Source organism: Gigantopelta aegis, chromosome 10, assembly GCF_016097555.1.
Source record: "Gigantopelta aegis isolate Gae_Host chromosome 10, Gae_host_genome, whole genome shotgun sequence".
In the NCBI taxonomy this organism is placed as follows: domain Eukaryota; kingdom Metazoa; phylum Mollusca; class Gastropoda; order Neomphalida; family Peltospiridae; genus Gigantopelta; species Gigantopelta aegis.
This window is the reverse complement of record NC_054708.1, coordinates 29,130,219-29,156,743: the sequence shown is the minus strand read 5'-3', so window position 1 is coordinate 29,156,743 and position 26,525 is coordinate 29,130,219. Positions and strand designations below refer to the sequence as shown.

At 37.1% G+C, this 26,525-nt stretch overlaps 1 protein-coding gene across 1 annotated transcript in view; it reads right to left on the bottom strand.

Moving 5' to 3' along the window:
* LOC121383266 (insulin-degrading enzyme-like) overlaps positions 1 to 26,525 on the bottom strand; it is a 48,811-nt gene that overhangs the window by 21,096 nt on the left and 1,190 nt on the right. The window contains exons 2-15 of the mRNA XM_041513179.1: positions 21,753 to 21,937; positions 20,040 to 20,116; positions 19,772 to 19,798; positions 18,592 to 18,695; positions 17,285 to 17,454; positions 15,052 to 15,174; positions 13,715 to 13,827; positions 8,933 to 9,022; positions 7,578 to 7,650; positions 5,222 to 5,314; positions 4,123 to 4,214; positions 3,251 to 3,331; positions 2,070 to 2,173; positions 899 to 1,001 (exon numbers count right to left, since the gene is read on the bottom strand). Of these exons, the coding sequence (XP_041369113.1) occupies positions 899 to 1,001; positions 2,070 to 2,173; positions 3,251 to 3,331; positions 4,123 to 4,214; positions 5,222 to 5,314; positions 7,578 to 7,650; positions 8,933 to 9,022; positions 13,715 to 13,827; positions 15,052 to 15,174; positions 17,285 to 17,454; positions 18,592 to 18,695; positions 19,772 to 19,798; positions 20,040 to 20,116; positions 21,753 to 21,937 (1,435 nt within the window). The remainder of the gene's footprint in view (positions 1 to 898; positions 1,002 to 2,069; positions 2,174 to 3,250; positions 3,332 to 4,122; positions 4,215 to 5,221; positions 5,315 to 7,577; positions 7,651 to 8,932; positions 9,023 to 13,714; positions 13,828 to 15,051; positions 15,175 to 17,284; positions 17,455 to 18,591; positions 18,696 to 19,771; positions 19,799 to 20,039; positions 20,117 to 21,752; positions 21,938 to 26,525) is intronic.

The following is a 26,525-nucleotide window of genomic DNA, read 5'->3' as shown; positions in this document are numbered from 1 at the left end:
CACATTGAACCATTTCTCGTTCCAGCCAGTATACCAAAGGTCATGGTATGTGCTATCCTGTCTGTGGGATGGTGCATGAAAAAGATTCCTTGCTACTAATAAAAAAGTGTAACAGGTTTCCTCTCTTAGACGATATGTCAAAATTACCAAACGTTTGACATCCAATAGCAGATGATTAATAAATCAGTGTGCTCTATTGGGGTCATTAAACGAACAAACTTTAACTTCATTTAAAAGTAAAGATAATATTTCATTCTACGAACTAGATTTAGAATATGCTATACTATCAAAACAAATGAAAACTGTTGATAATAGCTGGTAATTTATTCATTATCCTCTTTTTAAACTGTTCATCTGCACTGAAAGATTTTGAAAACCACTCGGATGGGTCGCTGTTTTCTAAGCAATGAGAATACATGTCTGTGTGCACGAGACTGGGAAATTCCACTTCTATGGATGAGAATACATGTCTATGTGTAAGAGACTGGGAAATTCCACTTCTATGGATGAGAATACATGTCTGTGTGCACGAGACTGGGAAACTCCACCTCTATGGATGAGAATACATGTCTATGTGTAAGAGACTGGGAAATTCCACCTCTATGGATGAGTATACATGTTTGTGTGCACGAGACTGGAAAACTCCACCTCTATGGATGAGAATACATGTCTGTGTGTAAGAGACTGGGAAATTCCACCTCTATGGATGAGAATACATGTTTGTGTGCACGAGACTGAGAAACTCCACCTCTATGGATGAGAATACATGTCTGTGTGTACAAGACTGGGAAACTCCACCTCTATGGATGAGAATACGTGTCTGTTTTTACAAGACTGGGAAATTCCACCTCTATGGATGAGAATACATGTTTGTGTGTACAAGACTGGGAAACTTCACCTCTATGAGCGAACTTGGAATCCTCTCCATCTTGTAGTCCGTTCCATACCATGTCTCCTTCTTGTCAGTCTGGCCTTCAAACTTCTTGGACACCACAAGCACTCTACAAAAGAAGCAGTACATGGATTACGGAACTGTTGAAAATCCAAACCAGGATGTGATTCTTTATGAATCAACAATCTTTATGAGCCCAGTGTTGGAATACATCTATGTAGTTGAAAAAGCATTGATGCTACATGTAGCTGAAAATGCACACAGACATTTACAGGCATCGAAATAAATATTATAGTATCTGGAAAACCCATTTATAGGTTTGCACAAAATATAGACCATGACCCATGCTTATCTACAGGTAGACTCAAATCTTTAATGACATCACAAGGATGCAGTGTGTATGATGTTGCCATGACATTAAAAGTCTCAAAACATTATTAAAGTCTTCAATCTACAATCTACAAAAGATTTATAAGCATGAAGCCTGGTAACTTACGTATTACAATATATTTATTATAAAGTTTACAAATCCCATTATTTATTACCAGTAAAGCCCTTCACAAATATGCTAATACTTTGTTATTCAACCACTGTTCTCAATATACTAATGTGTGCATCGCATCTGATCTAAATATATATGGTGTTGTGTTTCTTTAAGAAGATTTTAAACACAATTTACCAGTTTAAATTGATGTCAATATCTTTTGTTCACAAAAACTAATCCCATTAACGACTACTGCAGTTAGGCAAAAGATAAGAGAAACAAACAAACAAGATACATGCAGATAAAGGAAGAAGCAATTTGTTTGTTTTACGACACCACTACAGCACATTGATTTATTAATCACTGGCTATTGGATGTTAGATATGGTATTTTGACAGCCACAGAGAGGAAACCTGATATATTTTTCCATTAGTAGCAAGGTATCTTTTATATGCACCATCCCACAGACAGGATAGCATATACCACGGTCTTTGATATACCAGTCGTGGTGCACTGGCTGGAACGAAAAATAAGCCAATGGGTCCACTGATGGGGATTGATCCCAAACCGACTGTGCATCAAGTGAGCGCTTTACCACTGGGTTTTGTCCTTCCCCTTGCATATAAAGGAGATTAAAATACAATATTTTTATTAGGAGAATAGAATATTAAAGCAAGTTAGTGAAAAGCCAACCTCATGTTTTCAGGAACAAGTTTGTCTAAAACCATCTGGACTAGATCTGGGCGGTACTCTGTCAGCAACTGTTCACCACTTAGCACTTCTTTTAAAGGAAATCTCTGATAATGAAAACAAAATAAGATGGTGCATGTACTAGATTATGTATAATTATCCCTCAACACAAAATGTAAAACCAAATAATGCCAGAAATTAACTGTCTAATAATAAAAAATTAAAGGGACTGTCCTGAGTTTGCAACAATTGTAACATGTTCCGACCAGAGCCTTTTCAATGACATAATATACAAATTAAATACATTTTCTTATTTAAAATATCAGTGTCTGTATTTACAAGGTGTTTGTTTTTGTCCTAAAGCTTGTAGTAGCCCAAACTGGATTTTACTTCTAAATACTTTCGTACGTATGAAAAAATATACATCACAAAATAAAGTAACAAGAGTATCGGTGAGGTACATGAGACACCTATCAGGTGTTTGATGGAAAACCAGATCTATATTAATGAATATTTTACGGGTATGATTCAAGTCGAATTATGTGAATTATGTGAAATGTTTGCAATGGGATGGATGAACAGTTTGTTTTGGACCAACCACCATACCAAGTTGTTCCTACATATGAGGTTTGATGGTCCTGTATGCAAGATATGATCCGGATAAGGAGTTATTGTTATGTGCAGTAGACCGTGAAAAGTAGGTCACAGTGACCTAGTAATAGTACGCAAAACACCGCCATCCCAAGTTGTTCCTACATGTGAGGTTTGATGGTCCTGTATTGATCTGCATGCAAGAAAAAGTTAACAGACGGACATACAGATGTACAGACGGATGGACAGATAATATGACTTATAGATGGGCATATAAAAACTGAGTGCTACAAACATTAGTATACGACTGCAAACACATCTGATATACAGACACTGGTATTCTAAACAAGAAAATGTATTTAGTATAAAATAGTAGTTACCAACATGGTTCTGTTATCGCAAACATCTTACAATGGCTGCAAACTCAGGACAGTCTCTTTGAGGTAAAAAATTATTAATTATAATTTTAAAAAATGTAATAACAAAAAACCCCACAAAAAAACATAATATAATATATATGAATGACACTGTTATGTTAGTCAGTTAATACAGTTAAGAATATTTAAAACATGTATTATAGATATATAACTCACATGCAGTAAGCTTGATATATGACTTGTGTAACCTCTTGGCTTCTCTTTGTCTTTGAATCGGAACCGCATCGCATCAATTTCCTGTGGAAGTAAACCAAAAAAAGCATATTATTATATCTTTAGTCTCTATGTATCACATCATCATTAAAAAAACACTAGTATATTTATTAGTGATTCATCTACATATTCAAATAAACTTATTGGACTAAATTGTAAGCCCCACTTTCTGTTTTGACAATTCAACAGATTTTTAATAGGTGTTTTTATCATTGGCAGCAACTCATGTCTTTCACTAAGCTTTTGACACACAACTTCCAACTACAAACAAATATGGATTTACTGCATTTATGTGAAGCTTTCTACAAATGTTTAACACCAATTAACAAATTGAAACAAAATAAATCATTCTCTTAATGTTTCTGCTTGAAACGAGTGTATGTTAGTTACAGGTAAGTTGTTATACAAAAACAAAACAATCTTCAGATACATATGATTGTTAAACGCCATTTTCAGGCCATAAACCGGTCACTGCTTTCTCAGATCCCATATGTACCGCCTGAAACTGGCAGACACTGATGAATGTCCATGTCAAACAGGACCATAGTACCCAGGCACATCCTGCAATTCTGTCCCCTCTATGAGGAAGCCAGGATAAAGCACTGACCGAACGGAGCAACACTGGCTGTCAAGCTTTGGGGTTCCAAAGAAGACTTGACAGAGACAGCGTTTTTTATCACCACAACCGGACTCCAAATCTAAAGCATGATCAACTATAGCTGGAACGCAGAAGAAGAAGAGTGTTAAACAGAGTTGTTGTTGTTAGGTTTTCATCACAAACAGATGAGCAAAATGTTTTTTTGTTTTCCACTGACCTGACACTCTTTGAATATCCACTCCTTGACTCCCTCGCGTCTCAGCATGTTGATGTACTGGTAGGCAAGGCTGATTATATCCTCAACATGTTCTGGTAACAAAATGTGATAACAAACTTCAAAAATAGTTAAGTATTAATATGTCAGCTTGATGATATTTTTCAAAAGATTTTCACCCATACCACTACATTTATATGTAATTTTACACACTCTACATCAGGATTCAAACACATGGCACATTGCACCATTGTTTGTTAATTCTGCAATTTCAAACTGAACCAGACATTCTCATAATCAAGTGAATTACTTCAAATCTTATAAACCTGATTGGAATCAATTCTTATGAAATGAACCAAAAACAGTCAATCATAAAATTTGAAGCATTAATTTATGAGTGTTGATTGAATGAAATGCTTTATATCTCTAGTGATTTAAATTAATCACTGGAAAAAATTACACAAGAAATGAAACTGCTTTTAAAATGTTTTATAAAAAAATAAATAGTTATACCATATATTGTAAGGAACGTTTTTAGTACTTAAATGTTATCAATGCTAAATATATAATATATATATGCATAGATACATATATATATATATACATATATACATATATACATACACACATACATACATACTAGCCAGTGCCAGGTCTGCCCACTGTTTGTGCACATAAGTGGGATCGACCGCATAGATTGTAGGCCCCATGCATGTGGTTGAGTTAAAGAGCATCCTTTTTATGGATGCCTCAATAGCTCAAAGCGCATCGTGGTTAGTCTCGCAATTTGCAGGCGATTCAGTGCCACAGGTTCGAGTCCCAGCAACGGCAAAGAACAATTTGTGAGGCCAGAAAGGATTTAATTATTCCCTGTGCCAGTGCATTAATATCTATGTATGTATGTAACAGTCAACCTCGACATACATACAATATATAGATATTCATACATACATACATACATCAATAGATATAGATATAGATATAGATATAGATATAGATAGATAGATAGATGATGTCATCGTGACAAAAGTAACACCAATATCTCTCCTGTAAACTTTGTCAAGACGTGACAAACATGTGTTAATCAACTTATTGCCAGTACCTTGTCCTTCTTCAGTAAGATCCACATTTAATATGAAAAATCCAAATCCTTTAGCTCCGTTCTGATAACCACCAACCAGTGTATTCACCCATCCTGTATGAAACAAAATAATCTATAGGTTGTCACAATGTTAAAAAATAACAACATGAAAACACATCTATTTTATTATACAAAATAAAAGTAATAAATCTTTGCAGACTAAATGGCTCTCATCAATATGTCAATATTACTTATATGGGCATCATATTCAATGTTTTACTGAATCAGATGTAACATCATGACAAAGTCTCTTGTCCTCAACTTGGTAAACTTGTATAAAATCTTCCATGACATCAGAATAACAATGGGTAACAATGGGTAATAAAAAATATATTGTTTTGTTTATCTCCACCACTAGAGCACATTGATCAATTAACCATCTGCTATTTGATGTCAAACATTTGGTAACTCCGACTTGTAGTCATCAGAGGAAAGCCGTTACATTGTTTCTAATGCAGCAAGGGATCTTTTATATGCACTTTCCGACAGACAGGAAAGCACATACCATGGCCTTTGACCAGTTGGGGTGCACTGGTTAAAATGAGAAGAAAAAACCCCCAATCAGTTGAATGGATCCACCAAGGTGGTTCGATCCTGCAGATACCGACTCCAAACCCTGAGTGAGTGCTCCGCAAGGCTCAGTGGGTAGGTGTAAACCACTTGCACCGACCAGTGATCCATAACTGGTTCAACAAAGGCCATGGTTTGTGCTATGCTGCCTGTGGGAAGTGCAAATAAAAGATCCCTTGATGCTAATCGGAAAGAGTAGCCCATGTAGTGGCGACAGCGGGTTTCCTCTCAAAATCTGTGTGGTCCTTAACCATATGTCTGACGCCATATAACCGTAAATAAAATGTGTTGAGTGCGTCGTTAAATAAAACATTTCTTTCTTTCTTTCCAACTTGCTACTCAGCAATACTGTTTATCATGCAGCCCATTTGTCCTTCGTCAACATCAACATCAATTCAGATAAACAGTTCTGACTGGATTTAGATAAAAGTAACAAATTGTTAGTGTAACTGAACCTACACTATGGGGATGTACATCTTAAAAGGAAAGAAAAATAATGTTAAAGGTTAACTTTATATTGTAACATTATGAACTATGCGCTGTAGACTTTGTATTCCCAGTAGCAAGTAAAATGTGTTATTCCTACTTTCACATTCAAGTATGCGCAGCAAAGCATCTTACAAAAATATCTAAGCTGAAGATGATATTCTAATGTTTTCAGTATGTACATATACACCATACAGCAAATCATATTCAGGAGAAAATAATACAAACTATGTCACTGTTCAAGAAAGTTAATTCTTGGTCCTTTTTCTTTAGACCAAAAAAGCAATTTTAACACAGGATTTTCAATTTTTTTTAAATTTAAATAGCCTGTATTGGAAACGAACACATATATTATGTCATCTCTTTTTATTTGATTACAACTTGGCAAACAAATTTTGGTCTGGTTTTAACCTTTCGTTACTATAAACCTTTAAATGATACCTCAACAGATTTTAAAACCACAGCTATTTGGTGTACATTATGGTTATTGCAACACTTGGGATTACAGAAAAACTGAAGAAAACTGCAGATGCCACACAGGCTACTCCAACCAAGGAGCAGCATGAACTTTTTTATGCACTTTCCCATAGATACGACAGTACATGTCAAGATTCTGTGTACAGAAACAATGATACAGGAATGTGACATCCAATTGCAAACGAGCATTCTGAGAGTACTGCTAAAGCAATACATGTCCCCTACTGGGCCAAACAAATTTTCATATCTCTTAAATTCAAGGGCCATAACTCTGTAAAAAATGGGTAAATTGTTATCAAAGTTAAACTTAATCTGTAACAATACATGTTAAAGCTATATACAAAATTTCATCAGTATCTTCAGGCATTGTAAAAAAGGTCTGGAAATGTTTTTTTTCCGTATCTCCCAAGTTCAAGGGCCATAACTCTGTTAAAAATGGGTAAATCGTCATGAAAGTCACACTTGATCAGTAACAGTATAAAGCTATACACAAAATTCCAGCTCAATATCTCAAGATATCCAAAAAACTATATGTGGCACAGACGGACAGACAGATGGAGATAAAACCAATAGTCCCCTCCAGTTGGACCACTAGGGGACTAATAAAGCTGAAATGATTTTTTTTAAAGTTGAAACCCCCGTACTTTAACTAAATAAATGTCATTTCTCAGCATTTTAGATCAAATCCAATCTACTATGTGAAAATTATTTTACACAAAAAAGCTGAAATTAGATTTAAAAAACAAACAAAAAAAACCCTGAAAAATCACATCCCTGATTATACCTTTGTTCTTGAGCTCCGACAACAAACTGCCTGGACCTTCATGACCAATCAAATGTCCTAGGTAATGACCAGGCTGAAAGAGGATATATAAAACAAGTTAAAACATAATCATGATCAAATCATAGTCTGAAAAATATCTTAAACATCAAAGTAAAGAAAACATAATCAATGTTTTATACCTTCACACAATTCAGCCATAGTTCAAATGATCTCATATAAATAACACTTAACAGTTTGCAAAACAATGTTTAAATCATTCACTTTTCCATGCACAGGACAGCACATATCACAGCCATTGGTATACAAGTCCTTAGGGTTTTCCCCATCCAAACCAGTTCCTGAAACATCAGAGGACTGCAGGCAGAAACTGTTGCCCAATATTATGTTTTTCTGAGCTATTGATGACAGAAACTGCTGCCTAATATTATGTCTTTCTGAGCTATTGATGACAGAACTGCTGCCCAATATTATTCCTTTCTGAGCTATTGATGACAGAAACTGCTGCCCAATATTATGTCTTTCTGAGCTATTGATGACGGGAACTGCTGCCCAATATTATGTCTTTCTGAATTATTGATGACAGAAACTGCTGCCCAATATTATGTCTTTCTGAGCTACTGATGACAGAAACTGCTGCCCAATATTATGTTTTACTGAGGTATTGATGATGGGAACTGCTGCCCAGTACTATGTCTTTCTGAGCTACTGACGACGGGAACTGCTGCCCAATATTATGTTTTACTGAGGTATTGATGACGGGAACTGCTGCCCATTATTATGTCTTTCTGAGCTATTGACGACGGGAACTGCTGCCCAGTATTATGTTTTACTGAGGTATTGATGACTGGAACTGCTGCCCAATATTATGTCTTTCTGAGCTACTGACGACAGGAACTGCTGCCCAGTATTATGTTTTACTGAGGTATTGATGACGGGAACTGCTGCCCAATATTATGTCTTTCTGAGCTACTGACGATGGGAACTGCTGCCCAGTATTATGTCTTTCTGGAGCTATTGATGACGGAAACTGCTGCCCAATATATCTTTCTGGGCTATTGATGACAGAAACTGTGGCACAAAATTATGTCTTTTTGAGCCACTGATGGCAGGATTTGCTACCTGGTGAAAGCCCTTCATTGCAATCCAAATCCTGTCATTTTCCCAAATTCTTTATCATTAAAAAATGTAATGTTTTATTAACATTAAATATATAACATGATTCTTCTTCCAAAAATGGCATTGCAGTTGCACCCTCTCCGCAATTTTAGCTACTGTCCGAATTGATTCATAAATGGAAATGTTTTCATGAATGTATTCTTTTATCAAGGTACAAAGCCATGTAAGTGTAAACTTACATTTGAAGAATAATATGGATCCAAGTCTGGAATTGGCCACGTGACATTCATGCTACGAATATCTTTAACAGGAGCAACTGTAATTTTGAGCTGAAAACAAAACAGGGAAAAGAAACATTTTAATTTTTTGAAACATGGAAACATCTAAAGTCCGAACCAAACTGTTAACAACTACGATAAATTATTCTCCTACCTTTAATTACTGTTACATTTCCCCCAAATTCTGTCCAGACACAAGTTGTGGAAAAAACCATTACAGTGACACAGATTCCACATATGAGACTGTAACGATGTCACCAGTATTGCATAAGCCAAAATACATGCAGTTTTCTGACGTCTGCCATTCCGCACTTTTATGGAATACTCTTCAAGAGGGATGAAAGTCTCCAAAGTATGTGACATAATTAATATAAAATCAATGTTCTCTAGTGGTATCTTTAAACAAAACAAAACAATTTTTTTTAATATGATTTCATCATGACATATTATGACGTTGTTAGATTAAGTCATATCCTTTCCAGTCCTCTTAGAGAGTATTCCATAAAAAGTCAAAATGACAGCCAGCACAAAATTACATGCATTTTGCCCTATGCGATCTCAGCAAAGTCGATATAGGTGACATAGTTATCATCTAGTTTGTGGAATATATATCATTGTAATGGTTTTTTCAAGATTTCTGTCTGGACAAAATGTGGGTAAAATCTAACAAAAAATAAAGGTAGGAGAGCAGTTTATCATAGTTGTCAACATTTTGGTTCGGACTTTAATCTGACTTAACATATCAACAAAGTAATGTGCCTTAGACATCCACTACCTGTGTCAACATAGAAGGTAATGTGCCTTAGACATCCACTACCTGTGTCAACATAGAAGGTAATGTGCCTTAGACATCCACTACCTGTGTCAACATAGATGGTAATATGACTTAGACAGGCACTACCTGTGTCAACATAGAAAGTAATGTGACTTAGACATGCACTACCTGTGTCAACATAGAAGGTAATGTGACTTAGACATCCACTACCTGTGTCACCATAGAAGGTAATGTGCCTTAGACATGCACTGCCTGTGTCAACACAGACGGTAATGTGACTTAGACATGCACTACCTGTGTCAACATAGAAAGTAATGTGACTTAGACATGCACTGCCTGTGTCACCATAGAAAGTAATGTGACTTAGACATGCACTGCCTGTGTCAACATAGAAAGTAATGTGACTTAGACATCCACTACCTGTGTCAACATAGAAAGTAATGTGACTTAGACATACATAGAAAGTAATGTGACTTAGACATGCACTACCTGTGTCAACATAGAAAGTAATGTGACTTAGACATGCACTGCCTGTGTCAACATAGAAAGTAATGTGACTTAGAGATCCACTACCTGTGTCAACATAGAAAGTAATGTGACTTAGACATACATAGAAAGTAATGTGACTTAGACATGCACTACCTGTGTCAACATAGAAAGTAATGTGACTTAGACATGCACTACCTGTGTCAACATAGAAAGTAATGTGACTTAGACATGCACTACCTGTGTCAACATAGAAAGTAATGTGACTTAGACATGCACTACCTGTGTCAACATAGAAAGTAATGTGACTTAGACATGCACTGCCTGTGTCACCACAGAAGGTAATGTGCCTTAGACATGCACTGCCTGTGTCAACATAGAAAGTAATGTGACTTAGACATGCACTACCTGTGTCAACATAGAAAGTAATGTGCCTTAGACATGCACTACCTGTGTCAACATAGAAAGTAATGTGCCTTAGACATGCACTGCCTGTGTCAACATAGAAAGTAATGTGACTTAGACAGGCACTACCTGTGTCACCACAGAAGGTAATGTGCCTTAGACATGCACTGCCTGTGTCAACATAGAAAGTAATGTGCCTTAGACATGCACTGCCTGTGTCACCACAGAAGGTAATGTGCCTTAGACATGCACTGCCTGTGTCAACATAGAAAGTAATGTGACTTAGACATGCACTGCCTGTGTCACCACAGAAGGTAATGTGCCTTAGACATGCACTGCCTGTGTCAACATAGAAAGTAATGTGACTTAGACATGCACTGCCTGTGTCACCACAGAAGGTAATGTGACTTAGACATGCACTGCCTGTGTCAACATAGAAAGTAATGTGACTTAGACATGCACTGCCTGTGTCACCACAGAAGGTAATGTGCCTTAGACATGCACTGCCTGTGTCAACATAGAAAGTAATGTGACTTAGACATGCACTGCCTGTGTCACCACAGAAGGTAATGTGACTTAGACATGCACTGCCTGTGTCAACATAGAAAGTAATGTGACTTAGACATGCACTGCCTGTGTCACCACAGAAGGTAATGTGACTTAGACATGCACTGCCTGTGTCAACATAGAAAGTAATGTGACTTAGACATGCACTGCCTGTGTCACCACAGAAGGTAATGTGACTTAGACATGCACTGCCTGTGTCAACATAGAAAGTAATGTGACTTAGACATGCACTGCCTGTGTCAACATAGAAAGTAATGTGACTTAGACATGCACTGCCTGTGTCAACATAGAAAGTAATGTGACTTAGACATGCACTGCCTGTGTCACCACAGAAGGTAATGTGACTTAGACATGCACTGCCTGTGTCAACATAGATGGTAATATGACTTAGACAGGCACTACCTGTGTCAACATAGAAGGTAATGTGCCTTAGACATCCACTACCTGTGTCAACATAGAAAGTAATGTGACTTAGACATGCACTACCTGTGTCAACATAGAAGGTAATGTGACTTAGACATCCACTACCTGTGTCAACACAGAAAGTAATGTGACTTAGACAGGCACTACCTGTGTCAACATAGATGGTAATGTGACTTAGACAGGCACTACCTGTGTCAACATAGAAAGTAATGTGACTTAGACATGCACTACCTGTGTCAACATAGAAGGTAATGTGACTTAGACATCCACTACCTGTGTCAACACAGAAAGTAATGCGACTTAAACATGCACTACCTGTGTCAACATAGAAAGTAATATGCCTTAGACATGCACTACCTGTGTCAACATAGAAAGTAATGTGCCTTAGACATGCACTACCTGTGTCAACATAGAAAGTAATGTGACTTAGACATGCACTACCTGTGTCAACATAGAAAGTAATGTGACTTAGACATGCACTACCTGTGTCAACATAGAAAGTAATGTGACTTAGACATGCACTACCTGTGTCAACATAGAAAGTAATGTGACTTAGACATGCACTACCTGTGTCAACATAGAAAGTAATGTGACTTAGACATGCACTACCTGTGTCAACATAGAAAGTAATGTGACTTAGACATGCACTACCTGTGTCAACATAGAAAGTAATGTGCCTTAGACATGCACTACCTGTGTCAACATAGAAAGTAATGTGCCTTAGACGTGCACTACCTGTGTCAACATAGAAAGTAATGTGACTTAGACGTGCACTACCTGTGTCAACACAGAAAGTAATGTGACTTAGACGTGCACTACCTGTGTCAACACAGAAAGTAATGCGACTTAAACATGCACTACCTGTGTCAACATAGAAAGTAATGTGCCTTAGACATGCACTACCTGTGTCAACATAGAAAGTAATGTGACTTAGACATGCACTACCTGTGTCAACATAGAAAGTAATGTGACTTAGACATGCACTACCTGTGTCAACATAGAAAGTAATGTGCCTTAGACATGCACTACCTGTGTCAACATAGAAAGTAATGTGCCTTAGACATGCACTACCTGTGTCAACATAGAAAGTAATGTGACTTAGACATGCACTACCTGTGTCAACATAGAAAGTAATGTGACTTAGACATGCACTACCTGTGTCAACATAGAAAGTAATGTGCCTTAGACATGCACTACCTGTGTCAACATAGAAAGTAATGTGACTTAGACATGCACTACCTGTGTCAACATAGAAAGTAATGTGACTTAGACATGCACTACCTGTGTCAACACAGAAAGTAATGCGACTTAAACATGCACTACCTGTGTCAACATAGAAAGTAATATGCCTTAAACATGCACTACCTGTGTCAACATAGAAAGTAATGTGCCTTAGACATGCACTACCTGTGTCAACATAGAAAGTAATGTGACTTAGACAGGCACTACCTGTGTCAACATAGAAAGTAAATTTTTTCTCTGACTGTTATTAGTTTCACCAAATCATAAGTCAGTTAGATGATAACAGAGAATGACAAAAAGTTTATATCACACAATATACAGTATTTACACCTTACAATTTAAATCATATGGTATCATGTTTATAAAATCTTAAATGCTTATCAGTTTAAAAGACAGTCCATTTACTTTATAGGAAAAACTACAAGTGTATTACATAATGAAATAAATTTAAAATGGTTTCACCCAGCATATAGTTCACCGATGCTGTTACGATCCAATACGATTTCTATACTGCATTCCAGTCTTATATTCCAACATGATTTGATGGCTTAAATAAAATGTTAATTTGTGGGTAAAGGGGATATAAACAATATTGCTTCCTTCCCTCAGTTGCAAATCCAGTGAATTTTTTTTTTGGGGGGGGGGAGGAGAGGGGAGGGGAGGCGGAAGAGGGCACATGGACCAACATGGATTGAAAACAAAAAACTAAAAGAGGGAATATTTTGGGGGGGAACAGGTCCCCTGGTCCCCCTCCCATCCCATCCCATGGATCTGCTTCTTCCCCACTCATCCATGTGATCAGTTCTGGAACAGCTCCTAGAGCTAAATGCAGTAGACGTGATCACCTGCAACTGGTCAGATCCAAACGGATTGTCGTCCCACTGAGGTACGGTGACATTCTTGTTCTTGCTGTGGCCAAACAGAGGTACCACCATGTTTGTAAGCTCGTCCAGTGATTCTGTTCATCAAAAACAATTACCATACAATTATTACAAAATAAAAGCAAAAACAAACAAGCATTCTGATGGTACTGGGCAGAAAAAAAATTCATATCTCATAAATTCAAGGGCCATAACTATACAAATGAGTAAATCGCCATGAAAGTTATGCTTGATCTGTAATAGTATGTGATAACGCTATATAAAAAATTATTTTCAGGCATTGCAAAATAAAAGTCCGGAATTGTTTTTTTCATATCTCCTACGTTCATGGGCCATAACTCTGTGAAAAATGGGTAGATTATCACGAAGGTCTAACTTGATCTGTAACAGAACATGATAAAGCAATACACAAAATATCAGCTCAGTATTTCAAGACATTGTGAAAAAACATCTGGAAAACTATATCTGGACAGATGGACAGACAGACAGACAGACAGATAGAAGGACGGAGATGAAATATATAATCCCTCTGGTTGGACTGGTAAGGGATTAATAAGACAGCATTCAGAAGAAAAAAGAAATGTACTTAACAGGCCCCATATTAGGAGGACTGGTATATATGTTTATGCACCCTCATAGGAACTAAAAAACAAAAGCGAAAAAATAGGTCCATGTTTTTTCTCAACAGAAAAGGTAAATCTTTAACAAAAAAACAAACACTTGGAGGACATTCCAGTTAGTGCTACAATCCAGGGGCCTAATTCACAATGCTTTCTTAGGCTCTGCTAGACAACAAAGCATCCTTTTTGCAAATCTTTTAGCATTGTACTGCGAGATCGCAAAGTTGCAAGAGTTTAGTGAATTAGGGCCCCTGGTCTTGAAATAACAACTTTCCAAAAGCAAAAACCAGTCCATTTTGTAGACCTATATGTAGCAGGTGAAATAGAACTTCACATTTATTTACTTAATGCCATAGTGCCCTAAAATACATCTCAGAGATCCTACATGTTTCATATACTATCTCAAACCATCTCCTCATCCCCATGCTGTTTTATTTCCAGCAGGCCACTTTTTCTTAGCAGGACATAATTCTTTTAGCCTTCTTTGATAAAAATAATAATAATAATAACAACAGGCCATATTTTACTTCCTAGTTCGAGGTGTGCAAGTGAAATAGGGGTCTGGGCAAAAGGGCCTTTCTGCTTTTGACTGACCTGCTTTGACAAGGCCCATACAAAAAAGATTTTGATACAAAATGTAGTTATTTCACTAATGCTGTTGTGTTAAAAAATGTCTCTAACCTTTTCCTAGTACAGACAAGCCCATGATATTGGAAGAGTAATAGTTGGAATGGAATTTCAACAGTTCATCTCTAGTGTTGATGCCTTTTTCCTTTGGTAAAATCTCTAACGTTGTCTTGTTTCCTGAAAATGTACAGCACAGAAAATTAATATATTGTAGAAATAAAATTAAGACTGCTGTGTATTCAGATACTATGGTACTTCAGAATGAATGTTTAACTGTTAACAATACCCCAGCACAAAAATACCCCTTGACTATTCGGCATGGAAGCACAAAACTGATAAAATCAGGGTAGTAGCTAGCAGGCGGCAAGGGGGCAGTTGCTCCCTCCCCCCAAACAAAATTACTGGTTATTGATATTGACGTTTTAAGTATGCAAAATGGTATTTCAGAGCCTCTAGATTTAAAAATTTCCTGGGGGGCATGCTCTCGGACCCCCTAATGTCTTGCGCCTTCCATGCTGGTTTGTTCCAAGAATTCATCTGCCCCCCCCCCCCAAACAAAAAATCCTAACTACGGCCCTGAAAATAGCTCATATCTGTATATATATACTCTTCAAAAAAAGAAACGCAAAAGGGTACAAATGGGTTATAACTCCGATTTTATGTTTCCTACCGGTTCATGCTTTGTGAATATAAGGTCATTGCATGTCCCAAACACATTCCCATGGTTACAAGTGATAAACCACCAAGGCAGCTACTGTGGAATAAAGTTGGCCCAAAATGTGAATATTCGTAAAAACGCAGCCACGTGCAAACCATGTCACCACTGCCCGTGCGTTGTCTGCACTGCCAACATGCTGCCGACAGCTATAAAAGGGCTGGGGTGGTTTCGCTTGCCTGGCCTCTGTATCTGGCCCACAGTTGCTCAATTGGGGACATGCCACGTCTCATGTGAACCGCAGAAGACAACAATGCCATCGGCCGACTAGAAAGGCGAATCCAGAACGGCCGTTGCCAGGGCATTCCATGTGTCCCCAAGGACCATCTGCCAGGCTGTTGGACCGTTACTGCAACATGGATCAGGACACGTGACCTCCCTAGATCCGGTCGACCACGGGTCACTGCCCCCGGGCAGGACCGCTACATCCCAGTACGCCACCTTCTGCCGACGACTACTGCCACCTCTACAGCCGCCGCAATACCTGTGCGCAGGATTCCGACCAGACCGTACAGAACCGCCTACGTGAGGTACGAATTCGTGCCAGACGTCCAGTTTGAGGTGTCATCTTAACACCACAACACTGTCGACTCCGACTGCAGTGGTGCCAGATTCTCGACAATGGCCTCAACTGCGATGGAGACAGTTGAGGCCAGTGACGATCCCGATTTCTGGCTCCGATGTCATGATGGAAGATGTCGCATGTATAGTTGTGGTGGTGAACGTTATGCGGCAAACTGCGTCTGCACGAAGTGGACAGATTCGGCGGGGGTAGTGTCACGGTGTGGGCAGCCATCTCACACACCTGGCAGAACTGCGGCTGGTCCACGTGGCAGGGCAAATCGAATGCACAAGGCTACATTGACCAGATCCTCCGGTCCACATCGTTCCAGTTATGGCCAACGCCAACGCAGTGTTCCAACATGACAATGCCTGGCCTCACACAGCCGTCACACAACGACTTTCCTACAGAACAACAACATTAATGTCCTTCCTTGGCCATCGATATCACCGGATTTGCCTGCGTCTAGTCGGCCATTGTTTCTATGTTCACGAGACGTGGCATGTCCTGGATTGTCAACTGTCGGCCAGATACACAGCGACAACCACAGCCTCAGACCCTGCCCGAGCTGGCAGCAGCCTTGCAGGCCGAGTGGGCCACATCCCCCGGGACGTCATCCGTACAGTGGTGCTTCAATGGGCAGGCGGTGTGGCTGCAGTTGTTTGCACAATAGGCCACACCCGGTATTGACTCCAGATGACCTTGACCTTGGTGGTGTGTCCTATCACTTACTCACAATGGACTAGAGTGAAATGTGAACAATCCTGCAACATTTGGTAATTATCGGACTCACCATTCAATAATTAAATCAATTCTCCAAATGTTACGACAATGTGGTTTTGTGTTTCTTCTTTTGAAGAGTATATTAGCAAACATAAAAGTTATGTAAACATTCTCATGGCCTACTGCTCATCAAGCACTCAACAGTTAAGCTACATACCAACCAAACAAAACCCGTATATAACTACAATGAAATCTGTTGAATGACCAATCACGGTACTTGTACATACCCGTGCCGAACTTGCTGTAGTCATGATCTGGGTTGGCCAGAGATTTCTCCAGCTGCATCAGTCGCCACTGATCACTCTGTAGATTTTTGTCATTTTCAGAATTCACAGCATTTACCTCCCTTTCCGTCGCCGAAGCCGTAAATAATGGAGATAAGAAGAACTGAGCAAATCTGGAAACAACAACCAGTTTTACTCAACAAAGCTGACTGCAGCAGTAATAGTTGTTTTGGGGTGGGTTTAATAGGGTTTTTTGGGGGGGGTATTCTTTAAAGCACGTAACAAAGTAATATTTAAGTCTTAAATAAAAGGTTCAGTCCTCAAAAAACATTGCACATTACCCAGATATTAACCGGAGTTGCAAAAATTATTAGTACTACGGTGTCAGTGAATTTGGTCAAAAAGTCTGGATTCAAATTCATGTTTCAGTCCACGAAATGACATATAAGAAAATTAAGGCTCATATTTATTTGATTTTTCAAAATGTTTTTTTTTAGAAGATTTGGTAAGGAAATATATTCACAAATTTAACTTTAGTTCACATCTATAGTCCGTCACATCATTCTGTAAACAACTTTTTGGTAAATATTTCAGTTTGGTTTGATGCAAGAAGAAAAGCAAAAGGTTTTTAGAAATAACAAAAATATACTATTTTTGTGTCCAATTTACAAATCGACTGGCTCAGCTTGTAGTAAATTCCATAGTATGAAAAAAGGCGCTCCATGTGGGATGGACTATAGCAATTTGGTCGAAACTTACAGAACTAGCTTACAGTATTAATTTCTGTACATCAGGTGTGTTTGTGGATAGAATAATGTGTACTGAAACTCAAGACAGTGTTCAGAAGCTCAGGATCATGCACTAAAGCAGTGCTCAAAACAAACGGTCTGTAAGATGAAAAACAACCAGTCCATTTTTTAGATCTAGCAAGTGAGAAAATATTTTCACCAGTTAAACCCATCCCGAAATCGCAGGCCATTTTTCCAAGAGACAGATGCATGTATGATTATTTCAACTAATCTTTTAACTTCCAATTCTGTTATATTTTAATTCCATAATGCTCTAAGTACATCTCAAACATCAAACATTTTCACACACAATCCCAAACTCTCCCCTCACACTGTTCTGTCTTATTTCCAGCAGGCGAGGTTTTCTTAGCAGGTCATTTTTCTGTTGCTCTGCTATTTAAACATAATAACAGCAGGCCATATTTTACTTCCTATGTCGAGCCCTGTAAAGCTGATGACTGTGTCTTGGTGCGACTATTTTTGGTGTATGCCAGAATGATGCGGATAGACGTTAGTTCTTACCTGTCTAGAGCACCAGGTAAATCGTCAGGAGTGATGTCAAAGAAAAAGTTGGTATGTTCTGACGAAGTGAAAGCATTTGACGAACCACTATGTTCATTCAAAAACTGGAAAATAGACCAAAATGTATTTTTAAATAAGCTGTAGTAGACGTTTCCAGTTTATATGTACCTAATAGAAATTACATGGCTGATAAAATGTAAAAGTAAATACGTTCTACTAATAAACTTACAAGTAGAGGACTGTTTGACAAATGTAGACAATTACCACCTAGATAAGTGATCACAAAGAAAGAAAGAAATGTTTTATTTAACGATGCACTCAACACATTGTATTTACGGTTATATGGCGTCAGAGATATGGTTATGGACCACACAGATATTGAGAGGAAACCCGATTTCCCCACTTCATGGGCTACTCTTTTCGATTAGCAGCAAGGGATCTTTTGCACCATCCCACAGACAGGGTAGTACATACCACAGCCTTTGATATACCAGTCATGCTGCACTGGCCGGAACGAGAAATAGCCCAATGGGCCCACCAACGGGGATCGATCCCACAAGTGATCAGATGTGTAAACATCTTTGAGGGATGCTACAGAAGTTTAAACTAATTTTGTTTTTTAATATTGTATCAAAGAAATCAAAGGTACAACAAATATATCAGTATGGTGACCTGATATTTGTGTATCAATCTGCAATGGTTCTTTTGTATCTAAAACCCCCCAAAAAGATGAGCTTAGATTGCCACAAGCTACAAATAAAACTTATGGAATATTATAGCCTCTTCTTCACAACTGTTTTCTGTTTCCACACATAATAATGGACAATAAACATCACTGGCAAACATGTATGAAATTCTGAGTTTGCTGAAGAGGATTAGTAAATATCAATACAGGTAGGAACAAAATAATTATTCTCATAAATTGTTACAATTCACATACACAACGTGCATGTACATGTAGTCACTGTGAAACACAAACTGAATAATTTTAATGCTTTGACACAATAAACAGTTTATTTTAGACATAATGTACTGGGGAGGGGAGGGAAGGAGGGAGGGAGAGGGAGAAAGGGAGGTAGGGAGGGAAGGAAGTGGAGAAAGAGATACAACATGTAAATAACAATTATATGGGATTCATACAATCATAGTCAAGTGGCTATTAAAACACAAGCTTTCTTACCTTTGTATATTCATTTTCCTCAGGATACTGAAAAATAAAATGTAAATTTTATTAGAATATTGGACATAGTAATCAGAGTGTTTGATATATATACAATTTCCAGTTGATCATATGGCATTTATGCTCTTTTAATGTGTTAGTTGTCAAGACTCAAGGTGAATACAAATACATTGTACATGCATTTATTCAAAAATGTATTTTTTCAACTTGTACTGAACTTCAAACTTATACAAAGTTAACATGTACATATCAAGTTATATTGATTTACCTTCTCTGTTCCCAAAAACAGCATGTGTTCACAGAAATGAGCCAACCCTGGCAGTTCTCTGGGATCTTTCATGAACCCTGTTAAAAGAAAATTAAAATAATAAATACACACACACAAACACACCACACACACATGCATACAAAATAAATCTGAGTGTATATACATGTATGTATGATATATATCACCCCTTTCAAATTAAGAACAGAATATGCTTAAAGTTAGTTTGTTTTGTTTAATGACACCACTATAGCACATTGATTAACACACATTCTGAGAGTACTGCTAAAGCAATGCATGTCGATCCCCTACCAGGCCCAACAAATTTTCTTATCTGTTAAGTTCAAGGGCCATAACTCTGTGAAAACTAGGTTAACAACCATGAAAGTTAAACATGATCTATAACAGTACATAATAAAGCTACACAGGTACATGTTTATACAAAATTTCCATCTCAATATCTATAAAGGTCAGCTTTACAAGTCATTCCTGTTGCATAATGTCAAAAGCTTACAACCACATAGCGAGAACAGGAAACGAGAAGACTTTTTCATTTTTCTGTGAGATCAGAGGTTTCCACATATAAACAAACAGAGTTTGGAAGCCCTACCGGTACATTATAAGATGATCTTATGTCAAAATGTTTCATGGATGGTCATAATACTGGAGTTTTATTAACTTTTAGGGCTTCTAGAATTTTTATAAAATCACTAGCCATGGGATCAGTGATTTAAAACATTTACTAGCCACAATTACAAATTCACTAGCTCTACTTTACTTTAAGTTATTACAATTTCACTAAATAATAGTGAAAATTGGATAGGTCACCTAAAGAAAGAGGTATAGCTTAAATACACTAACACTGGGGGTGGGGGTCAGGATATTTATATTTACAACATAGACTTAACTGCAACATTTGACTTCTTTTTTTTCACTAGCCATCAGGCATAGCGATATTAGTTATTTACTAGCCCAACATTGAATATCACTAGCCATAGGAGTGGGCTACTATAATCTAGAAGCCCTGACTTTAAATCATTACAGTAGAATAGGCTCACGATTAATTAACCATTTACCAGTTGTTTAAAGCTTTTTATTTCAGTACAATCTCAACCATGCCAGTTTTGTACATGAAATGCAGTATTTTCTTCTCATAAAATGTTGAGTTAGAATTTTATCAGGTTTGTTCCTGTAAAATGGATTTCTAAATGAATGATTAGTAACACCCTAGTAGAAAAACTAACATATCGGCTACTGGGTGTCAGTCAAAGGTATATGTACATGATGTAAATTTATGTAAGTACATGTATATTCATAAACTGAACATCAATATAAATATTTAAAAATAATAATAATTAAATTAAATTAAAACTGTGCATAAAGAGCTATGCAAAAATGGAAGTATATTTAAATGTTATAATCAAATTCTAGTTCCAGTGGGGGAAACAAAATTTAATTCAGGGTTTAATCAGTTATTTGTCAAATTGCCAAATGCAAATTAAAGTTGTATTTTATTATCAATTCTGAAATCAAAATAATTTGAAAGGAGCAAGTCCTTTATATTTAAATATCTAATGCCATGTTGTTTTTACTGAAATTTCAATTTGGCTACAGATTTTTTGACAAAATCCACCAAACTGCTAATAATTTTGGGGAATTTCTACCGTAACCCTGATATATATATGTATAATTTATAAATTCAAATAATTTCTGTACCGATGTTTACATCCATGGCCGCTGATGACTTGTCTGTCTCTGGGTCACTGATAAGAAATACTTTTATCCCATTGGTCAGTTCCAAGCCTCGATACAACCTCTTATCTTGAGCAGAACGAATTATGTCATCATTCTCCACCACCACTTTTATATGTTCTCTGTTCATGGCCGACATGTATCTGCAACTACACACATGATGCAAACATTAAAAGTATTTAAATGAAAACTTTCAAATAATTAAGGACTTTGTGTCAAGGAAAGGAATTCCTGTAGACACGTTTAATAACACCTCAGTGCTCATATTTCATGTATAAATGGTCAGGGTTTCTGCCAGAGGGTAAAACAGGTATGGTGCCATACCCAAATATATGTGCATATTTTTACTGTTTTAATTTAATTTTCTAACAAAATTAGTTACTCTTATCATTACTGTATGATTTTTTTTAACCCTAAACTTAACCCACTTTCTTTCTGAGGGAGGTCCCACATGCCCCCTGTTGACTGTGGTTGCATTCAATTCCATAGCGCCATACCCAAAATTTCTTTCTGGTAGAAACACTGATGGTGTCTAACAAATGGTTAGATCTGGTACTTCCAGGGCTCACCCTGTACATTGCCAAATTAGCTAATTGCTAATTTTTATAGGTGGCTAAAACATTTAGTCTTTGGCTAATAAAATATTCCTTAAATGACATGTACCATTTTAATAATTTTCAAGGAAATACTCTACAAACTCTAAACCAAAATTAATTCCAGTGTAAGCTCTGGTATATCTACCAAACTGTTATTTTGAGAGAGTAAAACTAGCTGGCAGCCATCATACTGAACATGCTTCCTGAACAGCAGGAAGTAATATATTGGGAATCGGCTGGTATTCCATCATCAACTATTGGTTATATAGTCAGTTTACTGCACAACTGATCAACTTTTCATTATATACAATAAGTTAAAATTATATATGAAAATAAAAAGAATTTTAATTATCAGCACTACATATATATGCAACCACTGTCGTATTCACTGACACAGCTAGCTCAGGGAGAGCAGAGCATTTCACAAAAATATCTAATAAATTTTTTAAAATTACAATCTTAGTTAATTTGCCAATTGTTCTCAAAATTCACAAGTGCCAAATCTGGCGAGTGCCAGAGTTATAGCCCCATGCGGAATGGCTAATTTTCACTTTAATGACTAGATGTAAAAAAAAAAAAAAAAAAATCTTTACATATGAAAACAAATATCATCCCCAATATATATTAATTTAGTCACATCAATTCTATATTTATCTAAACTGGTGGAACAATTACAGTTAACATTTCCCCACACAATCAAGAGAGAGAGGGAGGGAGAATTACTGTACAAACAATTAGCAGAAAAGATTTGTTACGAACACATTTGTTTCCAGTTTTATATTTTACACATTATATACATGTACATGATGTTGGTTAATTGTGGCACTTTCCAAAGTTTCGTGAAACAGAACTATTCATAACTGAATACGAGGAGATGCATTAGACACTATTTGCTTTCATGTAGTCATCGATCCAAACTAAAATAATCGGAAAAAAACCCAATGTTTACAGACGGCTGTTTGTGGTATCGATGTCTGTTCTTGTTACAGCCAGTTTTGGACTATGTTAAGTCTACAATCTTGTTGCTTGTTAGGTGACTATTACGACAAAATTATGGGTAAAATTGTTTTTATATACCTAAGTTTACATACTACTACAATACAATAAGGGCGAAATGACTCATGATGGAGGGCAAAATTTAATGACTCGTGATGGAGGGTGAAACGACTCACTCTAGGGGCGAAACGACTTGGGGCAAACGGGAATAAGGGTGAAATGACTCGGAGGCGACCAGGAATAAGGGTGAAACAACCCAGATTCTATTTTAACACCTCAAATTAAAAAAATTACTTGAGGAAAGCAGCTTTAATAGCAGGTGGTTACCTACATTTGAGTATATTTACTGATTACAGTAAGGTGCATAAATGTAGGCATAAAACTTATAAACACCAATGCCAATGGAAGGAGGAAACAATGTTTTGTTTAACGACACACTCAACACATTTTAAATATTAGTTAAAGTGCTGTCCTGTGTATCGGCGTACCTAAGCATTCAAGGACCATTTTCTATGTGAACACTGTGAAATACTTAATAAAATGTGTCTCTTACTAATGAAGCAGTGCATAATCTGAAATACACTACAATTTGTTTATATATGTCTGTAGTAAATAAACATTTTAAAATGGTGCATAAATATAGGCACCCCCTTTTGCATGTCCGGTGATTTGGCGCAGTAGATGTGGATCGTTGACCCCACTATTTAAAGGCCACCCATGACCTCACTTTGTAGCCCATAAACGCCACACTATTGTCCAAGGATTATTTTAGTACTGTTTTGTTTTGTCTTGTTAAAAATATTACTGAGTGGCACAGTACTGCAGATGCATACATGTACATGGATTTTATCTTTCACGGGTAGATTGTTATAAAAATAAAAGAGAAACAAAAGTGTGCACAATGTGACAATTGTGAACTGGAATGACTGTCAATTAAAGTTACATTCTCTGGTTACCATATTATAATATCATGTACAAATATGAAATACAAGCTCAAATGCACTTTTAAAAAACTATGTGTGTTCGCTATGAACGGAGATCTATCGTCAAAAGTATACGCTCAATTTGTCGCCTGTGCTCGGCAAAGCACAAACGACAGCCTGTTGTCAGTTTCAGTTAACACGTGCGTTTGCCAATTTCAAATTGTAGGGTTCGTCTCAAAAAATTAAAAGAGAAATCTTGTGCTGTACGAAGAACATTTGGTTGAGGATACAGTAAGTACTAGAGTCTTTAGTTAAAACCGGTTTGATCTTGACAGCGTATTATCGACAGTCGTACCCTCCTATTTCAGAATTGATATTTTATAAAGTGTTAGTAGTACTTTCAAAGTTTAGTTTGTATACTAGTAACACATTAATTATGTATATATTTTTAAAATAAAATATACTAAAGTAGACAATGAACATTTTCACTTCTTAATTTTACGTGTTAAAATCGACAAATTCAAATAAATATTATTTCGTTTGGAAAGGGTAAAGTTGGGCGGGGGTGTGTGTGTTTAACGACATCAAAGATAAAGCATATTGATTTAATAATCATCCGACCCCATACAACCGTAAATAAAATGTGTTCAGTGCATTTTTAAATAAAACATATCCTATCCTATCTGCTGTTGGATGTCTAACATTTGGTAATTTTGACATATAATCTTAGAGAGGAATCGGGCGCATGTGCAGGGGGAGGGCATGGGAGGTCGAAACCCGTACTTGCCCAAGCTTAAAAATAATTGAAATGTATTTTTGGGGGGAGCATGGCCCCATATAAACTTCGCTCAACACAGTCTATAACCCCAACCCCGCTGAAATCCCTGCACATGCGCCTTGGAAACCTGCTACATTTTTTTTTTAGCAAGGGATCGTTTATATGTACCATCCCACAGACAGGATATCACATACCATGGGGATCGATCCTAGACTGACCACGCATTTCTAAAAAACACCTTTTTAGGTCTAAGTAATGAATAAAAATAACATATAGTCTTAAACAATGTTACGTAAATCGAACACAGTACCCTCTTCCTCTACCCTAGAGCATTACGTAATTAGTAACACCCCTTACATGTAACGTGTATGCCAACAGCTGGCCACCCTCTATGGGTATAAATATGTTTCGGATATGAGACAGTTAAATTTGTTCAAAAATTGCTAAATCTCACGTGATCTCTTGTTGGGGAATTCTATACTTGTGATAAGCCAATGAAAACCGAGATCTGTACGAGCCCATCAAAAGTGTCCCACTTTCAAAATGCTGGCTTTGGTTTTGACCTGGGTAAGCCAGCGTAATCAGTGTTCTTGCTGCTCCATGCAGCAAGAGATTTTTTATATGTACAGCATTCCACCGACAGGATAATAGTAATACATACATGTGTACATACCACGGCCTTTGTTACACCAGTTGTGAAGCAGTAGCTGGAGGGAGAAATAGCCCAATAGTCTTTGAATGGTATCAGGTCGTTTCGCCCTTATTCCCGATCGCCCCGTGTCGTTTCGCCCCCGTGTCGTTTCGCCCCCATACCGGGTCGTTTCGCCCTCTACACAGGGTCATTTCGCCCTCATGTTTATGTTTGTGAATGATGAATAAATTTGTTTACATGACTCTAGTTGCAAATCAGATATAGATTATTAATTTGTAACCCTTTATCAACCATAAACACCATTTATATGTATATGTTATTATGTGCAATATTTTAAAGAACCCCTCCCCTCACATCATCCCAGTTCCTACGGGCCTGATGTATTTTATATTAATAAGTACAAAGACTAGCCTACACAATGATATTGTCGATAGGACATATTAGTTATAAAGTGCTTTGGTGTGTGTGTGTGGGGGGGGGGGGGGGGGGGGGACCGCTTTTTTGTAAATTTGCGAAATTGGCCTCTGTAATATCCATTGACGTGTCATGTTTACATCTATGCTGATGAAATATTAAAAGGTCCATTTGCTTCAGTTTACATTTAAAAAATGCTTGTTGTATGCTATATATGGCATTATTGTTGTCCTTGTTATTAAAATAATGCTTATTTTGTTATTAAAATGTTTTAAAATAATGAGTGTTTTGTGCATTTTAAAACAGGTTTTAACTAAGAGTTCCCGTTAGAAAATCACATACAGATGTAATCATAGAGCGAGTCTGAAATATTATTAC